Source organism: Pleurodeles waltl, chromosome 10, assembly GCF_031143425.1.
Source record: "Pleurodeles waltl isolate 20211129_DDA chromosome 10, aPleWal1.hap1.20221129, whole genome shotgun sequence".
Classification (NCBI taxonomy): Eukaryota; Metazoa; Chordata; class Amphibia; order Caudata; family Salamandridae; genus Pleurodeles; species Pleurodeles waltl.
The window spans coordinates 470,022,637-470,040,899 of record NC_090449.1 but is presented as its reverse complement, the minus strand read 5'-3'; the positions used below and the strand labels follow the sequence as shown (position 1 = coordinate 470,040,899).

Genomic DNA, 18,263 nt, shown 5'->3' with positions numbered 1-18,263 from the left:
GTGTGACAGAAACTGTCTTGGGACTGATTACATCAGTTTCCACTATGGACCCATAAGTGAACCCAACTACACCCTTTGCTTGACTGTTGCCAGCAGTCCCACCACTAGTACCACTACTGCTAGGGGCACTAGAGCTTGATGTATTAGTGGTGGTAGGCTCAGGGGGTTTACCTGGACAGGACTTATCCCCTGGCCTATGGCCTCTGTTCTTACACACAAAGCACCAAGGCTTTTTAATGTGTGCAGGTTGGGAAGAAGAGGAAGAATTTGTTTTATCCCCACCCTCTGAAGAGTGTTTAAGATTTGAAGTGGGATCTTTGGTTTTACCCTTATCCCCATGCTTATCTTGAGATTTTTCACCATCTTTCTTCTTATTGCCATCTTTGTCACCCCCTGTATGAACTTTTCTGTTCACCCTTGTTCTGACCCATTTGTCTGCCTTCTTTCCCAATTCTTGGGGAGAGGTCAGATCAGAGTCTACCAGGTACTGGTGCAACAAATCAGACACACAATTATTAAGAATATGCTCTCTCAGGATTAAGTTATACAGGCTGTCATAATCAGTAACTTTACTGCCATGTAACCACCCCTCCAAGGCCTTCACTGAATGGTCAATGAAATCAACCCAGTCTTGTGAAGACTCCTTTTTGGTCTCTCTGAACTTTATCCTGTACTGTTCAGTGGTTAAGCCATAACCATCCAGGAGTGCATCCTTAAGAACTGTAAAATTATTGGCATCACTTTCTTTCACAGTAAGGAGTCTATCCCTACCCTTTCCACTAAATGATAGCCATAGGATAGCAGCCCACTGCTTTTGAGGGACATCCTGTACAGCACAGGCCCTCTCAAGTGCAGCAAACCACTTGTTAATGTCATCCCCCTCCTTATAAGGGGGAACTATCTTGTGCAGATTCCTGGAATCATGCTCTTTTGCAGGATGACTATGGGGAATACTGCTGCTGCCACCATGGGTATCTAAACCCAACTTCTGTCTTTCCCTCTCTATTTCTAAAGACTGTCTATCCAAATCCAGCTGTTGCTTCTTGAGCTTCAGTCTGGTTTGTTCCACTCTCAATCTATTGAGCTCCCTTTCTAACAATCTGTCATCAGGGTGGGTGGGAGGGACATTTCTAGATACAGAGGTATGATGGGAATGAACAGAAGGAGACCTGTCCCTTACAGAGGGCACCCTAACAGCTTGGCTACCAGTATAATGTGAGAGCACATCATCAGTATGATGTGATTCAACCTCTGTACCAACTATGCTAGACTGTCTAGTAATGGGCAGGCTGAGAAGTTTCTTTCCTGAACCTTTTCCTGGGGGAGTCCCTGGATCAGATTGAGAACCATTAGCTACTTTTTCTACAGATTGGGCACTTATGGCCTTATCTTGTACTCTAAGCATATTAATTAACAGTTCTAAAGAAGGATTCTTCCCTACACTCAAACCTCTCTCTATGCAGAGACTCCTTGCTCCTTTCCAGCTAAGGTGATCATATGCAAGTTTGGACAGTTCAACTTTTTGGCCTGTGCCAGACATTTTTTAGAGAGAGTTAAAGTGATAGACAAAGAGAAAAAAGTTTTCAGAACTTTTTGGAAAGACAGAAAAAAACTTTTTAAACTTTTAAGAACTTTTTGAAAGTTTAGAAGTACTTTTCAGCACTTAGAAAAGAGTGAAAAGAGGAAATGCAAAAACTTTTTGGCTATGTGTATATACACTGACCTTGTTTTGTATATTTTTCTCTTATGAAAAGTACAATGACAAGAGTGGTAAGTAGTCTCAAGCACTTATCCCACCACTGCACAACCAATGTAGGAGGCTGGACTGGCTTGTAGTGAGTACCAAGGGGTACTTGCACCTTGCACCAGGCCCAGTTATCCCTTATTAGTGTATAGGGTGTCTAGCAGCTTAGGCTGATAGATAATGGTAGCTTAGCAAAGCAGCTCAGGCTGAACTAGGAGACGTGTGAAGCTACTACAGTACCACTTAGTGTCATATGCACAATATCATAAGAAAACACAATACACAGTTATACTAAAAATAAAGGTACTTTATTTTTATGACAATATGCCAAAGTATCTTAGAGTGTACCCTCAGTGAGAGGATAGGAAATATACACAAGATATATATACACAATAGCAAAAATATGCAGTATAGTCTTAGAAAACAGTGCAAACAATGTATAGTTACAATAGGATGCAATGGGGAAACATAGGGATAGGGGCAACACAAACCATATACTCCAAAAGTGGAATGTGAACCACGAATGGACCCCAAACCTATGTGACCTTGTAGAGGGTCGCTGGGACTATTAGAAAATAGTGAGAGTTAGAAAAATAACCCTCCCCAAGACCCTGAAAAGTGAGTGCAAAGTGCACCAAAGTTCCCCTAAGGACAAAATAGTCGTGTTAGAGGGAGAAGGCAAGGAAAACACAAATCAGTAATGCAACAACGATGGATTCCTGTCTGAAGGTACCTGTGGAACAAGGGGACCAAGTCCAAAAGTCACAAGCAGCTCGGAGATGGGCAGATGCCCAAGAAATGCCAGCGGTTGGTGCAAAGAAGCTCTTACTAGGCTGAAGAACTGTGAATACTGCAGGAACGACAAGGGCTAGAGACTTCCCCTTTGGAGGATGGATCCCCCACGCCTTGGAGAGTCGTGCAGAAGTGTTTTCCCGCCGGATGGACGCCAACAAGCCTTGCTACACGCAAATCGTGCGTTTGGCGTTTTTGGACGCTGCTGGGGCCCAGGAGGGACCAGGAGGTCGCAAATTGGACCTGCAGAGAGAGGGGACGTCGAGCAAGACAAAGAGCCCTCACTGAAGCAGGTAGCACCCGGAGAAGTGCCAGAAATAGGCACTACGAGGATGCGTGAAACGGTGCTCGCCGAAGTTGCACAAAGGAGTCCCACGTCGCCGGAGACCAACTTAGAAAGTCGTGCAATGCAGGTTAGAGTGCCGTGGACCCAGGCTTGGCTGTGCACGAAGGATTTCCGCCGGAAGTGCACAGGGGCCGGAGAAGCTTGCAAAGTCGCGGTTCCCAGCAATGCAGCCCAGCGAGGTGAGGCAAGGACTTACCTCCACCAAACTTGGGCTGAAGAGTCACTGGACTGTGGGGGTCACTTGGACGGTGTCGCTGGTTTCGAGGGACCTCGCTCGTCGTGCTGAGAGGAGACCCAAGGGACCGGAAATGCAGCTTTTTGGTGCCTGCGGTTGCAGGGGGAAGATTCCGTCGACCCACGGGAGATTTCTTCGGATCTTCTGGTGCAGAGAGGAGGCAGACTACCCCCACAGCATGCACAAGCAGGAAAACAGTCGAGAAGGCGGCAGGATCAGCGTTACAGAGTTGCAGTAGTCGTCTTTGCTACTATGTTGCAGGTTTGCAGGCTTCCAGCGCGGTCAGCGGTCGATTCCTTATCAGAAGGTGAAGAGGGAGATGCAGAGGAACTCGGCTGAGCTCATGCATTCGTTATCTGAAGTTTCCCCAGAGACAGAGACCCTAAATAGCCAGAAAAGAGGGTTTGGCTACCTAGGAGAGAGGAAAGGCTACTAACACCTGAAGGAGCCTATCACAAGGAGTCTCTGACGTCACCTGGTGGCACTGGCCACTCAGAGCAGTCCAGTGTGCCAGCAGCACCTCTGTTTCCAAGATGGCAGAGGTCTGGAGCACACTGGAGGAGCTCTGGACACCTCCCAGGGGAGGTGCAGGTCAGGGGAGTGGTCACTCCCCTTTCCTTTGTCCAGTTTCGCGCCAGAGCAGGGGCTAAGGGGTCCCTGAACCGGTGTAGACTGGCTTATGCAGAATTGGGCACATCTGTGCCCAACAAAGCATTTCCAGAGGCTGGGGGAGGCTACTCCTCCCCTGCCTTCACACCATTTTCCAAAGGGAGAGGGTGTCACACCCTCTCTCAGAGGAAGTTCTTTGTTCTGCCATCCTGGGCCAGGCCTGGCTGGACCCCAGGAGGGCAGCTGCCTGTCTGAGGGGTTGGCAGCAGCAGCAGCTGCAGAGAAACCCCAGGAAGGGCAGTCTGGCAGTACCAGGGTCTGTGCTACAGACCACTGGGATCATGGAATTGTACCAACAATGCCAGGATGGCATAGAGGGGGCAATTCCATGATCATAGACATGTTACATGGCCATATTCGGAGTTACCATGGTGAAGCTACATATAGGTAGTGACCTATATGTAGTGCACGCGTGTAATGGTGTCCCCGCACTCACAAAGTTCAGTGAATTGGCTCTGAACAATGTGGGGGCACCTTGGCTAGTGCCAGGGTGCCCTCACACTAAGTAACTTTGCACCTAACCTTTACCAGGTAAAGGTTAGACATATAGGTGACTTATAAGTTACTTAAGTGCAGTGTAAAATGGCTGTGAAATAACGTGGACGTTATTTCACTCAGGCTGCAGTGGCAGGCCTGTGTAAGAATTGTCAGAGCTCCCTATGGGTGGCAAAAGAAATGCTGCAGCCCATAGGGATCTCCTGGAACCCCAATACCCTGGGTACCTCAGTACCATATACTAGGGAATTATAAGGGTGTTCCAGTAAGCCAATGTAAATTGGTAAAATTGGTCACTAGCCTGTTAGTGACAATTTGAAAGTAATGAGAGAGCATAACCACTGAGGTTCTGGTTAGCAGAGCCTCAGTGAGACAGTTAGGCACCACACAGGGAACATATACATGCACACCTATGAGCACTGGGGCCCTGTGTGACAGGGTCCCAGTGACACATACATATAGGCCACAAACCTATGAGCACTGGGGTCCTGACTAGCAGGATCCCAGTGACACATAACAACCATACTGAAAACATGGTGTTTTCACTATGAGCACTGAGGCCTGGCCATCAGGATCCCAGTGAGACAGTGAAAACAGTGACAAACACCCTGACATACACTCACAAACAGGCCAAAAGTGGGGGTAACAAGGCTAGAAAGAGGCTACCTTCTCACACTACTCCATTCAGAATTACATTAAAGGAAGGTGCTAGACTACCTAGGGTGCGAGAGTACCCCTTCTCCCCAGCAGGCCCCACCCTTGTGAGTACAGCCATTCCCAATGGGGTCGCAAATTGTGACCTACATCATGAATATTGATGAGGTAGGTCTTTGCGACCCCATTGGGAATCACTAAACGTGTTTGAAACACATTTGTACATTTCATTTGGCAAGCCTCTAATTACGACTCGCAAAAAATCACAATTAGAGACTGGCAAAATGAAATGGACATACATCTGGCCCAAAGTTCAGTCCTGTCAGAAGGAGGTCCATTACTTAGGACAGTTATTGTCAACTTCTGGTCAATGAGTAACTCCTGAGCGAAGTCATATAGTGAACCCTGCAACATGTCTTGCTCATCCTATATTAGACTCTGAGGATTATGCGCATGACTGTGAAACATATATTACTAATAAATCCAGTAATGCAACAGAGGATACTGTTCTCAGTAGTATTGTCTATTTTGTTGATGGTTCCTCTCCTATTGATCAGGATACTGGAGTCACACACACAGGAATGACATTAGTCAGAACACAACAGCATGATTCTTCCGGAACACTCCATATAGTGGAGCAGTTCACACTACCAGCACCTTATTCTGCACAGGCAGCAGAATTGATAGCCTTGATAGCTCTTAAGTAAGGAATAGGAAAAGTCATTAAGATGTATTCAGATTTGGCTAATGTAACTACCGCCATATATTCCAGCATTATGAGTTGGTGCAGGAGAGGCTTCCTGAAGTCAGACATGAGTTGTGTTATGCATAGGAATCTCTTAGAGACTTTAATAGAGGCACCTGCTTTACCACAGGCAGAGGCAGTTGTGAAATGTGTGGCACATCCAAATGGACAGGATTTGTGTCCAGGGAAATGCATTAGCAGATTGGGCAGTTAAAGACGCATCTCATCACACAACCGGTCTTTGCCATTGGGTTCACAACATGTCCCTGTTTTAGGGGCCTAGACAGCCTTGTCTTTGATTCTGAATCAGACTCTACCACAAATACTATTACACCTCATTAGGCTGAGACAGGGGGTTTACATCTTCGAGAGTTACAGGAACCTGCTCCATTGCATGAGAAACAGCTATGGGAGACTACAGGGTACTCCATGGAAGGGGTGTTCTAAACTATAGACAGATATCTACAGGTAAACCATTGATGTCGCAGTCTTTATATATGTTAGCTCTTGATCAATTGCACTTATCAGACTGTACCTCGAGATATCATTTGTCTATGCAAATACAACAAGAATGATTTGTTCCCAACTTGTATGATATGCCTGCCGTGTATATTCATAATTGTACTGTTTGTCGACAATTCTCTTTAAATCCCACATTAAGAATGATAAATTCTACCATACAACAACCACAAGGTCCTTTTAGGGCTCTCCCTCTTGACTTTGTGGACATGATAGAGAGGTGCAACAATTATAGGTATCTCATAGTTATGGTTTGTCTTTTTTCCTGATAAATTTAAGCAGGACCGTGCGTTCACTGTGATGCTAAGTCAGCTGCTACAGTTCTGATTCGTGAGGGTGATACTCCGCTGGTGGAATTCCAGAAGGGATAAAATCTGATAAAGACACTCATTTTCCTAATGTGATTTTCACACATCCCATAACAATGTTAGGGATAAAGCATAAACCATCTTCTATTTATCAACCACCAGGGCTGTGACACTGTTGAGCACCTAAACGGCTTACTGAAGAATAAGATCAGCATGCCATGTGCCATGTTGCATAAGAAATGGTTGTATTGCTTACCATCAGCACTATTCTCCCTTAGGAACACACCTAGTTCTGATCAGCACCTGACACCCCATCAGAGAGTGTCAGGAAGACTTACGAATATGCAAATACCTGTCCTAGAAGTAAGCAGGCCTAAAAAAATCATTAAAATGTCACTAGACCTGTAGGTCGAGTAACTTGAATAATCTACTCCAACTGCCTGTAATGTACTTGACCAGTAAACAGGTCTCAAATTGTGTGAACCTAGGCAAATATTTTATTTTACAGTTGCCTTTTTCTTCAGTCTCACATATGACTGCACCTTCAAGTATGTGAGTTTAGTATTTCTTCTGTAGAAAAAGAACCTCTTTTGTTTGATTAAACAGACTGAACGTTTGCTCTATGTATAATACAATTTTAGCCCATATACAGGGTACATATGATCCATGACTTGCCTCTTGGTTTAAGGGCCATACGGGGCAGGAGTGTTTCTCAGTTTATGTTTAAACACTCACTTTTAATAAATATATATTACAAGTAAATACAGAGAGTACATTTGCAAGAAATGCCCAAAATCATTTCCACTAACTTGAAGCTTTAATGATAAAACTATATTGTATTAACAATAATCTGTGCAAATTGGGTTTCAGAAAACATATGTATCATTTGTACATCACCAAGTAAAGTGTTCTGATTTGTTTTCATCCTACTATTTTTTTTATCGCGCAGAAGTACAAAAAATGGTCTTTCACAATTGCTAAAATATATTTTCAAATGTCTGTACAGCTGACTTAGTTATTTAAATGTTGTGTGTTATGAAAAAACAACACCCTACAGCCTTTCATTTCACATACTTTGTACAGCAGGTCAGACAGTTCACGTTACAAAACCCTGGAATTCTGCAGTCAGAAGGAAAAATAATTGTAAGACAAACTAAACATTTAGCTCTGTCTCTGAGCACAGAGCAAATGTGACAAGATAAGATGTTTTAAAGGCATCTGTATTGCTCCTTCACTTTCTGACTGGACAGAGCCCCTATTCTTTGTCAACTCACCGGAGGGGGTGAGTAGGTCCTAAAATAGCTTGTCCTAATAATATATGACTCACCATAGCGAGTGGGTGAGTAGATTTCTTGAGGCCTGGTAAGGTACAGGGAGAAAGTACAGCTGAAATTTTGAATGATGAAATGTATTTCTATCTGAGTTAACAAAAGTTTTAAAGTTAATTTCTAAACAGGTAACCAAGGGAAAGCGTGCCACTGCTGATGGCGACCTCTCAATTGTGCACATAGACACCTTTATTAGGCAGCAAAGTGCATGTGAGGAACTTTGTCTGGAAATGGAAAGATCTGAAATTCAACAGTCTTTTTACCGCAACGATAGTCATTCCCACTGCCATCAAGGTAGATCGCAGGAAGCCATGGATCAATCTGTTGGATGTTCGGATGAACCCTGCATCATGCCAAATACAGCCAGCAATGTAAATGGAACACGGGGTGAAGATTGTGACTGTAAACACTCCCCTTTGCTTATGGACAACTTTTTGAACCAGCAAAACGAAATTTATGTATGTTTTTTTTTTTTTGGTCCTTTGACACTATCATTTCTACTATTGCTTCTTTATAGTAATGTATATTTTAGTTCTTATTTCAAACACCTGCAAAAAGAACTATCAACTCATAATAACATGCCTCATAATATTCATACTAGGTTGTTAGATAACGTGGTATCAACACGTCAGACATAAGATTAGAAAGTACCAATGAATCGTGCTTTGTGTGCTCATTAATTCTTCATGCCACAAGATCAGATAGGTTACACTTAACTAAAGAAGTTCCCCCAGGCACAACTGTATATCTTTTACATCTCTAGGCTTGAATGCAGCCAACACAAGTTAGGGTAGTAAAATGTCTATATAATGCTACAAAAAATGATTCCTTTGCAGACGTTTTTCGATCCTCACAGGCAGGCCGGCAGGACAATAAAGGATGAGATAGCACAAATGAAGAAAACAGGTTAACCTAACACTGCAGGATGGGTACACATGGTTTTAGGTTTAGGGTTTTTAGGAATAACATGCCCACCCATCGAGTGCAATAGTTACTTAGTAAATCATTTACCTCCACACTGTGCTCGTAGGCCAGGATTTAAAGTTACTGGATCAATTTATGCCCATGATCAATGGCATTCCGATACTGAAGTTTCCTGGATGGCCATGTTTTAATGGAATGGTACTGATATTAGTCAGGATGCAGTAAAAAAAAAAAAAAGTGTGTGCATATACAGGATGATAACGTTGCCTGACACACTCGGCAAGACAGTACAGTAAACCTTCAGACAGTCATGAAATTAGCATCTGTGTCTTTACGTTTCAGAGGGAATGGCACAGTTATTGTACGACAGAATATCAACTGCAGTGCCACAATAGATAACACCGACATGCAGGGGATCACCTCCAGCCTCATGGAACATTATTGGCAGCGTGGAGAACTATTGTACGCTCATGTACTGCTGAACTAGAGAGGCCTCTGTTCACTAATGACTTTACATACACCTTGGTAATTCCGGGAGTTAACCTTTCTATGCTACATGAACACCTTATGAGCCGTCTAGCGATTCTGTTACATCATCAGTGAAGAAGAGCTGCAGAATATTACAGCACTTCCGCTTGGAAGGATGTTTGCCAGAGTACAGATTGTTTAATGATTCTCAATTATTTTCTGGAAGTATTTTGTTGTTTGTTCAGGCAAAGGCAATTGCTTGATTGCTACAAATAACTAGATGGGAACTTCTGAAGACAATTAATACCACGAAAGATAGATTTAATGTCATAATGGAAGAGCTGTGTGCCCTGACAATGATAGTTATGCAGCATTGTTATGTACTTGACTTTATGACGGACATGGAAGGAGGGGTATGTGCCAAAATAGGCACTGCTTCTTGTACCTATGTCACCGCAAATGATGCAGACAATGGAACTTTGTCAGAGGCTATACAAACTTTGCATAATCTACAGAAGAAAATGGTAGATAAAACAGGTGCCCACAATAATTAGATCAGCTGTGGTTTGCCTTACTACCATCCTGGATGTTGGGACTGTTAAAAGCTTTATTACCAGCCCTTGTGACACTGATTGATATGTTGTTGTAGTCAATCGATTATAGCATGTTGTAGAAGAATCAGTACAGGGGCGGGAGAGTGTTTAAGTCAGGACACCTACAAGAATAGTAGATACTCAGGGCAATAAATATCATCTAGTGCCAAGTGCAGGCTTAAGATTAGTCAGTAGTTGAAATATACACTAGAGAGGGGAATATTAGAGAGGAACAGAAATGTGAAGACTCTGTGCTATCACAGACATAAGAAGAGAGAGTTAGAGAATTATAACTGGTGAAAAAACAGTGAAGGCCTAAGTTCCACAATGATGCAAGACGAGTGAAGAGTTCCCTAGAAAATACAGTGCATGATCAGCAAGGTCTTAGGTAACGGAAGTCCTGTGTTTGTGAATTTATGGTCACAGGATACAAACATGTATTCTTTGTTCTTGATAAATTGAAAGCACGACTGAAAGAATATGAGTAGGAGATAGAGTTAGCCAAAAGTACACAGAATCTGATAAGAAGTCTTGGGAGCAGAGCAATAAAACACACATGCACACATACACATGCAGACAAAAGAAGCAAATAAATGGTTTGTTAGGCATTGTTAGAATTACAATGACTAATGCGTAGAGAAAAGATTAGGAGTTTGAGGACAAAGGTGATTTGATGTTTTTGTAACAAATATGTAATTATTGAGTAACCTATTATTTGACCTTTTGTAAAAAAAAAACATTGATCATGTACTGTCATGTAACTATATAAGTGGCTGTCTGAGGGCAGTTATTTGAGACTAGCTGTATACCTGTGTGGGCATAGCTATTCTCCTTGCTGCAACAGCAAACCTGCTTTTGCATTGCCAATAGGAGTCCTGTCTTTCTTTATTTCAGTTTCCGTACAACAAAGGCAACCTCTACCAAGCCACCAGAAGGGGCAACCACCCTCCAACCATTATCATGGAAAGAGCCCCTAAAATTCCATGGCACCGACCTAGCGTGGATTTTGGCAGCTTCCCGGATGGCAGGCATTTAATGCTAGTCATCGATGACTTCCCGAAATACTCAGAAGTTGAGATCGTGAAGACCATCTACACAAATGAGACAATCACAAAATTAGAAAAACTTGTAGCCACTCAAGGCCTTATAAAGGAGCTCCGCACAGATCAAAGGACAAAACCTTTCCAACTACCTTGCGGCCCATGGGACCAAGTACCACAGGATCACCTCCTGATGACATCAAGCCAAAGGACAGGTCAAAAGGCCCATCACATAGGCCGTTTGCATAGCCCAGGAAGAGCAACTGTGCGTGGAAAGGGCCATCTATATTTTTTTGAAATACTACTGCCTGACCCCACACAGCACCACAAGGGTAGCACCCAGCATCCTTTGTTTCGGACGAAGGGTTGAGGTTGTTATCCCACAACATCCGATGTGGGAATAAACCTTAGTGCCAAACTGCCAAGCTCACTCCCGCTGGAGAGAACAAAACCATTGAGTATCACAACGCAGGTGAGCCAAGGTCACAAGCCTCTGCATAGGAGACTGGGTGCTAAGAAGAGACAGACATCCAGGGAGTAAGTTCTGACTCCTGTTTGATTGCCACCTGTGACGAGTCACAAGGAACTATGGTGTGAGCATCTAGAAGCCGAGATACAGTCACCCAAATGTTTCCTACTTCACACCTGTTGAGATCAGTTCGGGGAAACCCTAGGGATCCACTAGAACCAACAGACAAGCACCTCTCTGAAAGCCTGGATAACCTGGAAGTGGACAGCCCACCTGTTCTCCATCCAGAGGGACCAATGCCACAACAGTACCCCTTGTTGGACCCCAGCCCAACTGTGCCATCTGCCCCGCCGACAATAGATAGGAATACTGAAGGACCCAGCCCCAAACAAAAGGAACATGACCGTGGCTCCCCAGGTATATCTCCAGCAGAATCCAACTCCGACCCAGCAATTTCGTGACCATGTGATGGACTAGATGGAATTGAGAACAGGCCGGAGCAGTCATGGCACTAGACTGCCAGAATTATTTAGCCCGAACGGGCAGAGTTTTGCTAATATTATGCCCTTCCACGGATCTGTTGAATGTTTTCATGATTGCCAACAAATAGTTCTGTAGTTGTTATTCTTGTTAGTTATTATAAAGGTGGGATGTACAGTTGAGGGCAAGGGTCCCCAATACAGCAACCCCGGTCTCATGTGGAGATCTGGTTTGCCCCAGGGGTCACATGACCCAAGGAAATAATAAACAGGTGGAACCGTGCTTAGGCAGTTCTGTGCCAGACAGCGGCAAGTGTGCAGGCTGTTCTTGTGTGGGTGTGACCACATACCTGCATGGAGCACCCCGGGGCCGGCCTAGTCACCTGGCTTCCCTAGAACACAGCACAACTCTTGGTAGGAATTAACAGTCTAGTCAAGAAGAGCAAAGACTTTGTGGCACTATCTCTTCTTAGTTGTCAGTAGAATAAATGATGGTTTGCACAGACTCCTGCAGCAGACATGCAGCCTCCGCACCAGTTGGGATAAAAGTAACTGGTGGACCGCGCATCCTCTGTGATATGGTCTGCACAGACTACAAAGGTAGTCTTCAATGTTCAGGAGATCACCTAGAGCTGAAATAATGGTGTGTCAGACTAATGTCCATAACATACTTGTTTCAAAGAAGCAGAAAGGAGAGAGCTACATCTACTGAATTACTCGACAAACAGGTGCCCTTTTCAATCCCAGGTATGGTAGATGGCAGGATCAGTTAAGTACAGCACTATCAATGTCAGCGCTCACAGTTTTTAAAGATGTAGTACACACGACTTCAGGGTTCATCTGTAAGAGCTCTATATTGTGTGACAAATTATTTTAGTGTGGTAATGCAGCGATGGTAATGCATTTGCATTAGTCTGACCCCTAGCCAGTGACAGATGGTAGGGCTGCTTACTTATTTTTCAACTGCGATAATATCTACAAATCTGGCTAGACTATTGTTTTTTAAAGAGCTAACCTGACTAGCACGCTGCACAAGGCCTGACAGCGTTTCAGAGGGTCGCTCCACAAGTGCCAAGGCCAGTGCCTGAAATAGAAAAATAGAAGTGCAGGTACTCTGCCCAAGAGTACCTGCTTGTTTCTGAGAGGTAATGGTACTCTCTAATTAAGAGTATTACGTTTTTCCCAATAAGTGCAGGTACACTCCTTCTCAAAATGAAAAAAAAGTGCTGTTACTCAATACTGGACAGTACTGGCCCATTTAAAGCACTGAGCGGGATACACATCGCATGTGACGTGTGTCCTGCTGGACGTTCTGGGGCTCGCCTGGCACGTCACTGACTTTATTGCTGGGTTTTGTTAGGGTCACCTGGCATGTGAACTGAATGCTGCTTGCACCTTGTCACGCGTGACCAACTTCCTCACAGCTAACCGGTCACTTAAGAGGTTCAAACTACCAAGCAGCTGACTCAGTCTGCCCCAGCTGTACCTGGGGATTTAGGTGGAGCTTACCAGTTAACATAGCTGCATTTACTTGCTGTTTATGTAGGGTGCCCAAAACCTTAGTGTCATCAGTGTTGCCAGATTTTAAAAGCCTTCTATAGCCCAAAGCTGTTGAACGACCAGCCCAAAGTAAGCCCAAATGAACCGGTCCCAGCCCAAAAAGTAGCCCAAACTTTTAACACTGAAATAATGCAGTCGTAGGCTGAAGCAAACATTTTAAAGCATAAATCTAATTTCTAATGTAAGCAAATATGTGAAACTCACAGTGCCTAGATTATTCATTGCATTACACACGCCGGGCAAGTGCTTGGTTTCAGGGCAGACAATTGACTCTTTGGATTTGTCATGTTTTGAAATGAGGAATGAGCCAAAGGATGGCAACTCCCTCGTATTTGAGGTTAAATAAGAGGTATGCTCTAGCTTTCAAACTGGTTTTATAATACAGCAATAACTCACCGATAACAGCAAAAAGTTATACAACCCCTCATACTTACTCAACTTTTCATGCCGAACTCAAGTTTGTGGAAACCAGACCCAATGCTGTTTTCCCTTTGCATTTTACAGTTCAAGTCCTGTTAATCCCAATATGTCAGCCCCAACATGCAAAGATAATATTTGCTACATTAGCTCAGTCATTAACCTATGATAATCAACACCCCCCAAATGGATTCAAAGCACAACCTTTGTTATTTTCGCTGCCTTTCAGATGCACACGGTAGATAAAGGTGAAATGCAAGTAGCCATCTAGCATTCCCAGTGTGTATCTGTAGTCTGCTTTACTACTGTTCTACTTTCTGGACTTTTCATTAAATGGGCAGCAGACCAACATTTCACTCATTTCCTGCCTCCTTCGGACGTACTCAGGCACTACCCCTACACTTGTTTTAGCGGGCTACCTCTACCCTGGACAGTGGAGGTCAACAGGGCCCTGCAGAAAAATACATCCTTGTGTGAGGTGAAAAAGGCTGTTTGTGTGAGGCGATAGACAAATTGCTACCAGAGGCCAGAACACAGTGACCCAAACTCCGTGAACTTGAACTTAAATTATTGATAAAGGCTAGTGTTTTGTGTCAAATGCAAGCAATGGCTACGCTGAGCAGAGCATGACTACAAGTGATGTCAATAATTTAGGCACTAAGATCACGAACAGAACCATGCAGTGAGGCTGTGCACTGACCATGTACCCTCATTTCGCTTAGCTCAGCCAATGAGACCACATTTGTGCTTGCACTGCCTGCAACTGGAGTGGAATAAATGAATAAATCAGCTGAGCACACAGCTCAAAGTGCATTAAAAAAAAGTATGGGAACAGTGATGCTGCATACAATGGGGCAGGGTTAAACGTGTGGCTAAAAAAAAAAATATATATATTCTGTGTCAGGCAGCCACATACATAACTCATGCCTTAAAATAAAAAAGTTAAGTTAATCACTATATATTATGAAACCTTTATTAGTTAATGCACTGAAAGGTCTGTGTGTAACCAAAAAAACACAGAATTAAATCTTCACTACTGCAATGGAGAATTGTGTGTTGGGCAAATGTAAGTCATTAGGTTAAACTTGCATTACTGGCAGTATAAGACAGACTGCTACCAAACATGCAAAAAGGTTTCAGATAAAATGGTTTAAGTAATACCCAAACTGAATGATTTATTTTTATTTAAATGCCCTGCAAAGCACACACTGCACAACTCAGCTGGTAACCCCCTTGCATTACGAGACGAACACAATAACTCTTTGTCATCACCAACCTTCATGTGATTCCACCCAGTGCTTAATTTGTGCTTGTTGTTTCCGGTGCAGAGCACTGGCACTTATTTTTGAGGGACTGCACTCTTTTTTCCTGCCTCAAGCATTTACTGCAAGCAAAAGACACATATGGGAAAGACGGAGGAATGCAAAAATTAAAAAGAGCGCCAGAAAGGGAGAGAGCAGAAAGCTGCAGGAGTGAGGTGAAATGGCTTAAAATGGACTAAAGAGGCCCAACATGGCTTTAGGATTACGCTGCCCTAGTATTCCGTGTTTGCACATTTAATTGCAGCAGCTGCGTGTTTAAGAGGAGAGCTGTGGACACCGGCATGTTTTTATTTACAAATTAAGAACTGGCTGTGCCACTCATTCTTTTTCAATCCTGCCATGCTTTAGATCCTATGCACTCTCAATCCACAATTAGTCCCTGAATATTAAAAATAAGGAATACATCTACTCACAACAAGTCACAAAGGTACAAATTGAAGGACACTTACCTTGTCTTACGCAGCTGCGCACCAACCGGCCGCACGTCAGTGTAGGTAGGGGACGTAGGTAGCACCTACACAACAGGAAGGGGCCAGGGGGGGTGTCTCCCCTCTACCGGGACCCAATCACGCACTCTGGGGCTGGGCGCTGGCTGTAATTTGGGATCCAAGGCTGAAGAGCACAACAAAAGAGACTTTTCCAGGGGCGTGGGGGGGGGGCACCACACCTGTGCAGGCTGAGGGCTGAGGCTCACGGCAGGGCCCTAAAAGAGAAGAGCCACACACCAGAGGACACCACCACGTGCGCATCGCAGCCAGTGAGTAAACAGTGTGCCACACACTAGCTGACTCGCTCGCTCCTCGCTCACCACGTGGTGCCCACCCACGCAGGCATTTCAAATAATGCCACGGGGGCAGGCCAATACTTCTTGGCAGGGCCATCACTTGGTAGCGCTTTCGCGCGCTACTAGATTGATGGCCCTCTGCCCCCATTAGCTAAACACTGTGGGGAGCACTGCGCGGCTGGCGGCTGCTGTGTGTGCGCCGCGCAGTGTCGCACCAGGGGGCCGTCAATTGGTAGCGCTTTCGCACGCTACTAGATTGATGGCCCTCTGCGCCACTGAGAGCTCCGTGATGTACGGCTGCGCTCTCAGTGGGGCAGAAGGCAGTCAATCTAGTAGCACGAAAGCGCTACCAATTGACGGCCCCCTGGTGCAACACTGCACAGCGCACACGCTGCTGCCTGCTGCTGTGTGTGCGCCGCGAGTCCGCTACTCGCTATCTCACGTGGCGGGGCATGGCCGGGGCAGTATCTCCGGCGGCGCCGCCCCGCAAACAATTTTCCGCACACAGGGCTAAAAATAGCCCAACAATCAGGCTCCCGCAATTGGGTTTTTTTCCCCGCACAAATGGGAAAAATATCGCTCATTTGTGCGGGAAATCACCCAATCTGGCAACACTGAGGGCCTCATTATGACCCTGGCGGGCGGCGGAGGCCGCCCGCCAGGATCCCGCCCTCCAAATTACCGCGCCGCGGTCAAAAGACCGCGGCGGGTATTACGAGTTTTCCCCTGGGCTGGCGGGCGGTTCCAGTAAAACCGCCCGCCAGCCCAGGGGAAAACGACCTTCCCACGAGGATGCCGGCTCGTAATCGAGCCGGCGGAGTAGGAAGGTGCGACGGGTGCAGTGGCACCCGTCGCGTATTTCAGTGTCTGCAAGGCAGACACTGAAATACTTTTCGGGGCCCTCTTACGGGGGCCCCTGCCGTGCCCATGCCATTGGCATGGGCACGGCAGGGGCCCCCAGGGGCCCCGCGACCCCCCCTACCGCCATCCTGTTCATGGCGGCTTTCCCGCCATGAACTGGATGGCGGTAGGGGGGGTCAGAATCCTCATGGCTGCGGAGCGCACTCCGCAGCCATGGAGGATTCCAAAGAGCAGCGGAAAGTCAGCGGGAGACCGCTGACTTTCCGCTTCTGACCGCGGCTGAACCGCCGCGGTCAGAATGCTCATTGGAGCACCGCCAGCCTGTTGGCGGTGCTCCCGTGGTCGCCGCCAGGGTCAGAATGACCCTCTGAGTGTCATAAACCTTAACATTTAATAAAAATAGAAAAGGGACTGCAATTTTATTTCAACCGAGCACGCAGAATGAAAGCGCTCTTCAGCATAAAATTACAACAGAGGACTAAGAACATAAATACAATGCATGTTAATTAAATTGCTTTTTTATAACAGCTGATAAATCTCCCGTTTGGAAAACATAAAAAGAAACCTCCCACTATTTTCTGTCGACCCTCTCTAAAAAGCGGGACATGAGATAGGCTTACCGAAATCTGTCGGGACAGCTGGTGCAAAACCGGGACTATCCCGACAAATCCGGGACGCCTGCTCATCCTTTCGATATGTGGCAAGTTGCATGTGAATGACTCATCCGTTGCCCTATCGGCTTTTTTTTTTGTCAAACCTCAACTATGAATAGCTGTCCAAGCAATGATGGCCGCGCGGGCAGACCGACGTGTGGCGGCCTGAATTCTATAAAATACCCAAAGGCATCCGATTTATAGTAGAGTCATTTCACCCCTTGACGAGTTAGTCCCTTACCTGTTTCGAGCTTGTTTTGGACATTTTCCTTCCTTTCTGAATCGAATGGATGAGAAATGCGCGCAATTTTAACAGCTGGATTGCGCACAGATAACACTCCGGTGAAGGCCTCGGGCAGCCGATTTACGCGATGCACGCAAAATATATTTCGTTTAATGTCCTCATCTCGGGGCAGTCATTTTCTTTCTCTTTAGACGAGTTTGAAGTCTGATTTCGCTACATTCATCTTGCTTTTAATGGCCGAGAGGAGGGTGGTGGGGGAAGGGTGGGTATTCTTTGTTTTGAAGACAGCCCTGGCAGAGGGAGGGTAAGTGGGAGGTTGATGGGGGAGGGTGTAATATGCACACCAAGTCATGGTTAGCAAATGGGAACCATAGAAGCTTTTCTGCCATCAATTATTTCAGAAAAACCGAGCCCATTTATGTTTTAATCTAGACAATGGATGACTCACGTAGACGCAGACTCTGATGTGTGCCCGAATATCACAACATTTACATCGAATACAATTTTATAGTAATTAATTTAATATATATATAGTTCATATATAATTCGCATACCGATTATATCGTTTACATAATGCAACATGGCATCCATTTTCAGACGATAAACACGAGGTT

General features: G+C 45.1%; 1 protein-coding gene across 1 annotated transcript in view; it reads right to left on the bottom strand.

Annotated features, from left to right (window-relative positions):
• The window catches only part of LOC138261628 (zinc finger protein OZF-like), a 123,178-nt gene extending 105,279 nt beyond the window's left edge, over positions 1-17,899 (bottom strand). The window contains exon 1 of the mRNA XM_069210757.1: positions 17,647-17,899. Coding sequence (XP_069066858.1) covers positions 17,647-17,670 — 24 coding nt within the window. The 5' untranslated portion in view covers positions 17,671-17,899. The remainder of the gene's footprint in view (positions 1-17,646) is intronic.
• Between the last annotated feature and the right edge of the window lie 364 nt (positions 17,900-18,263).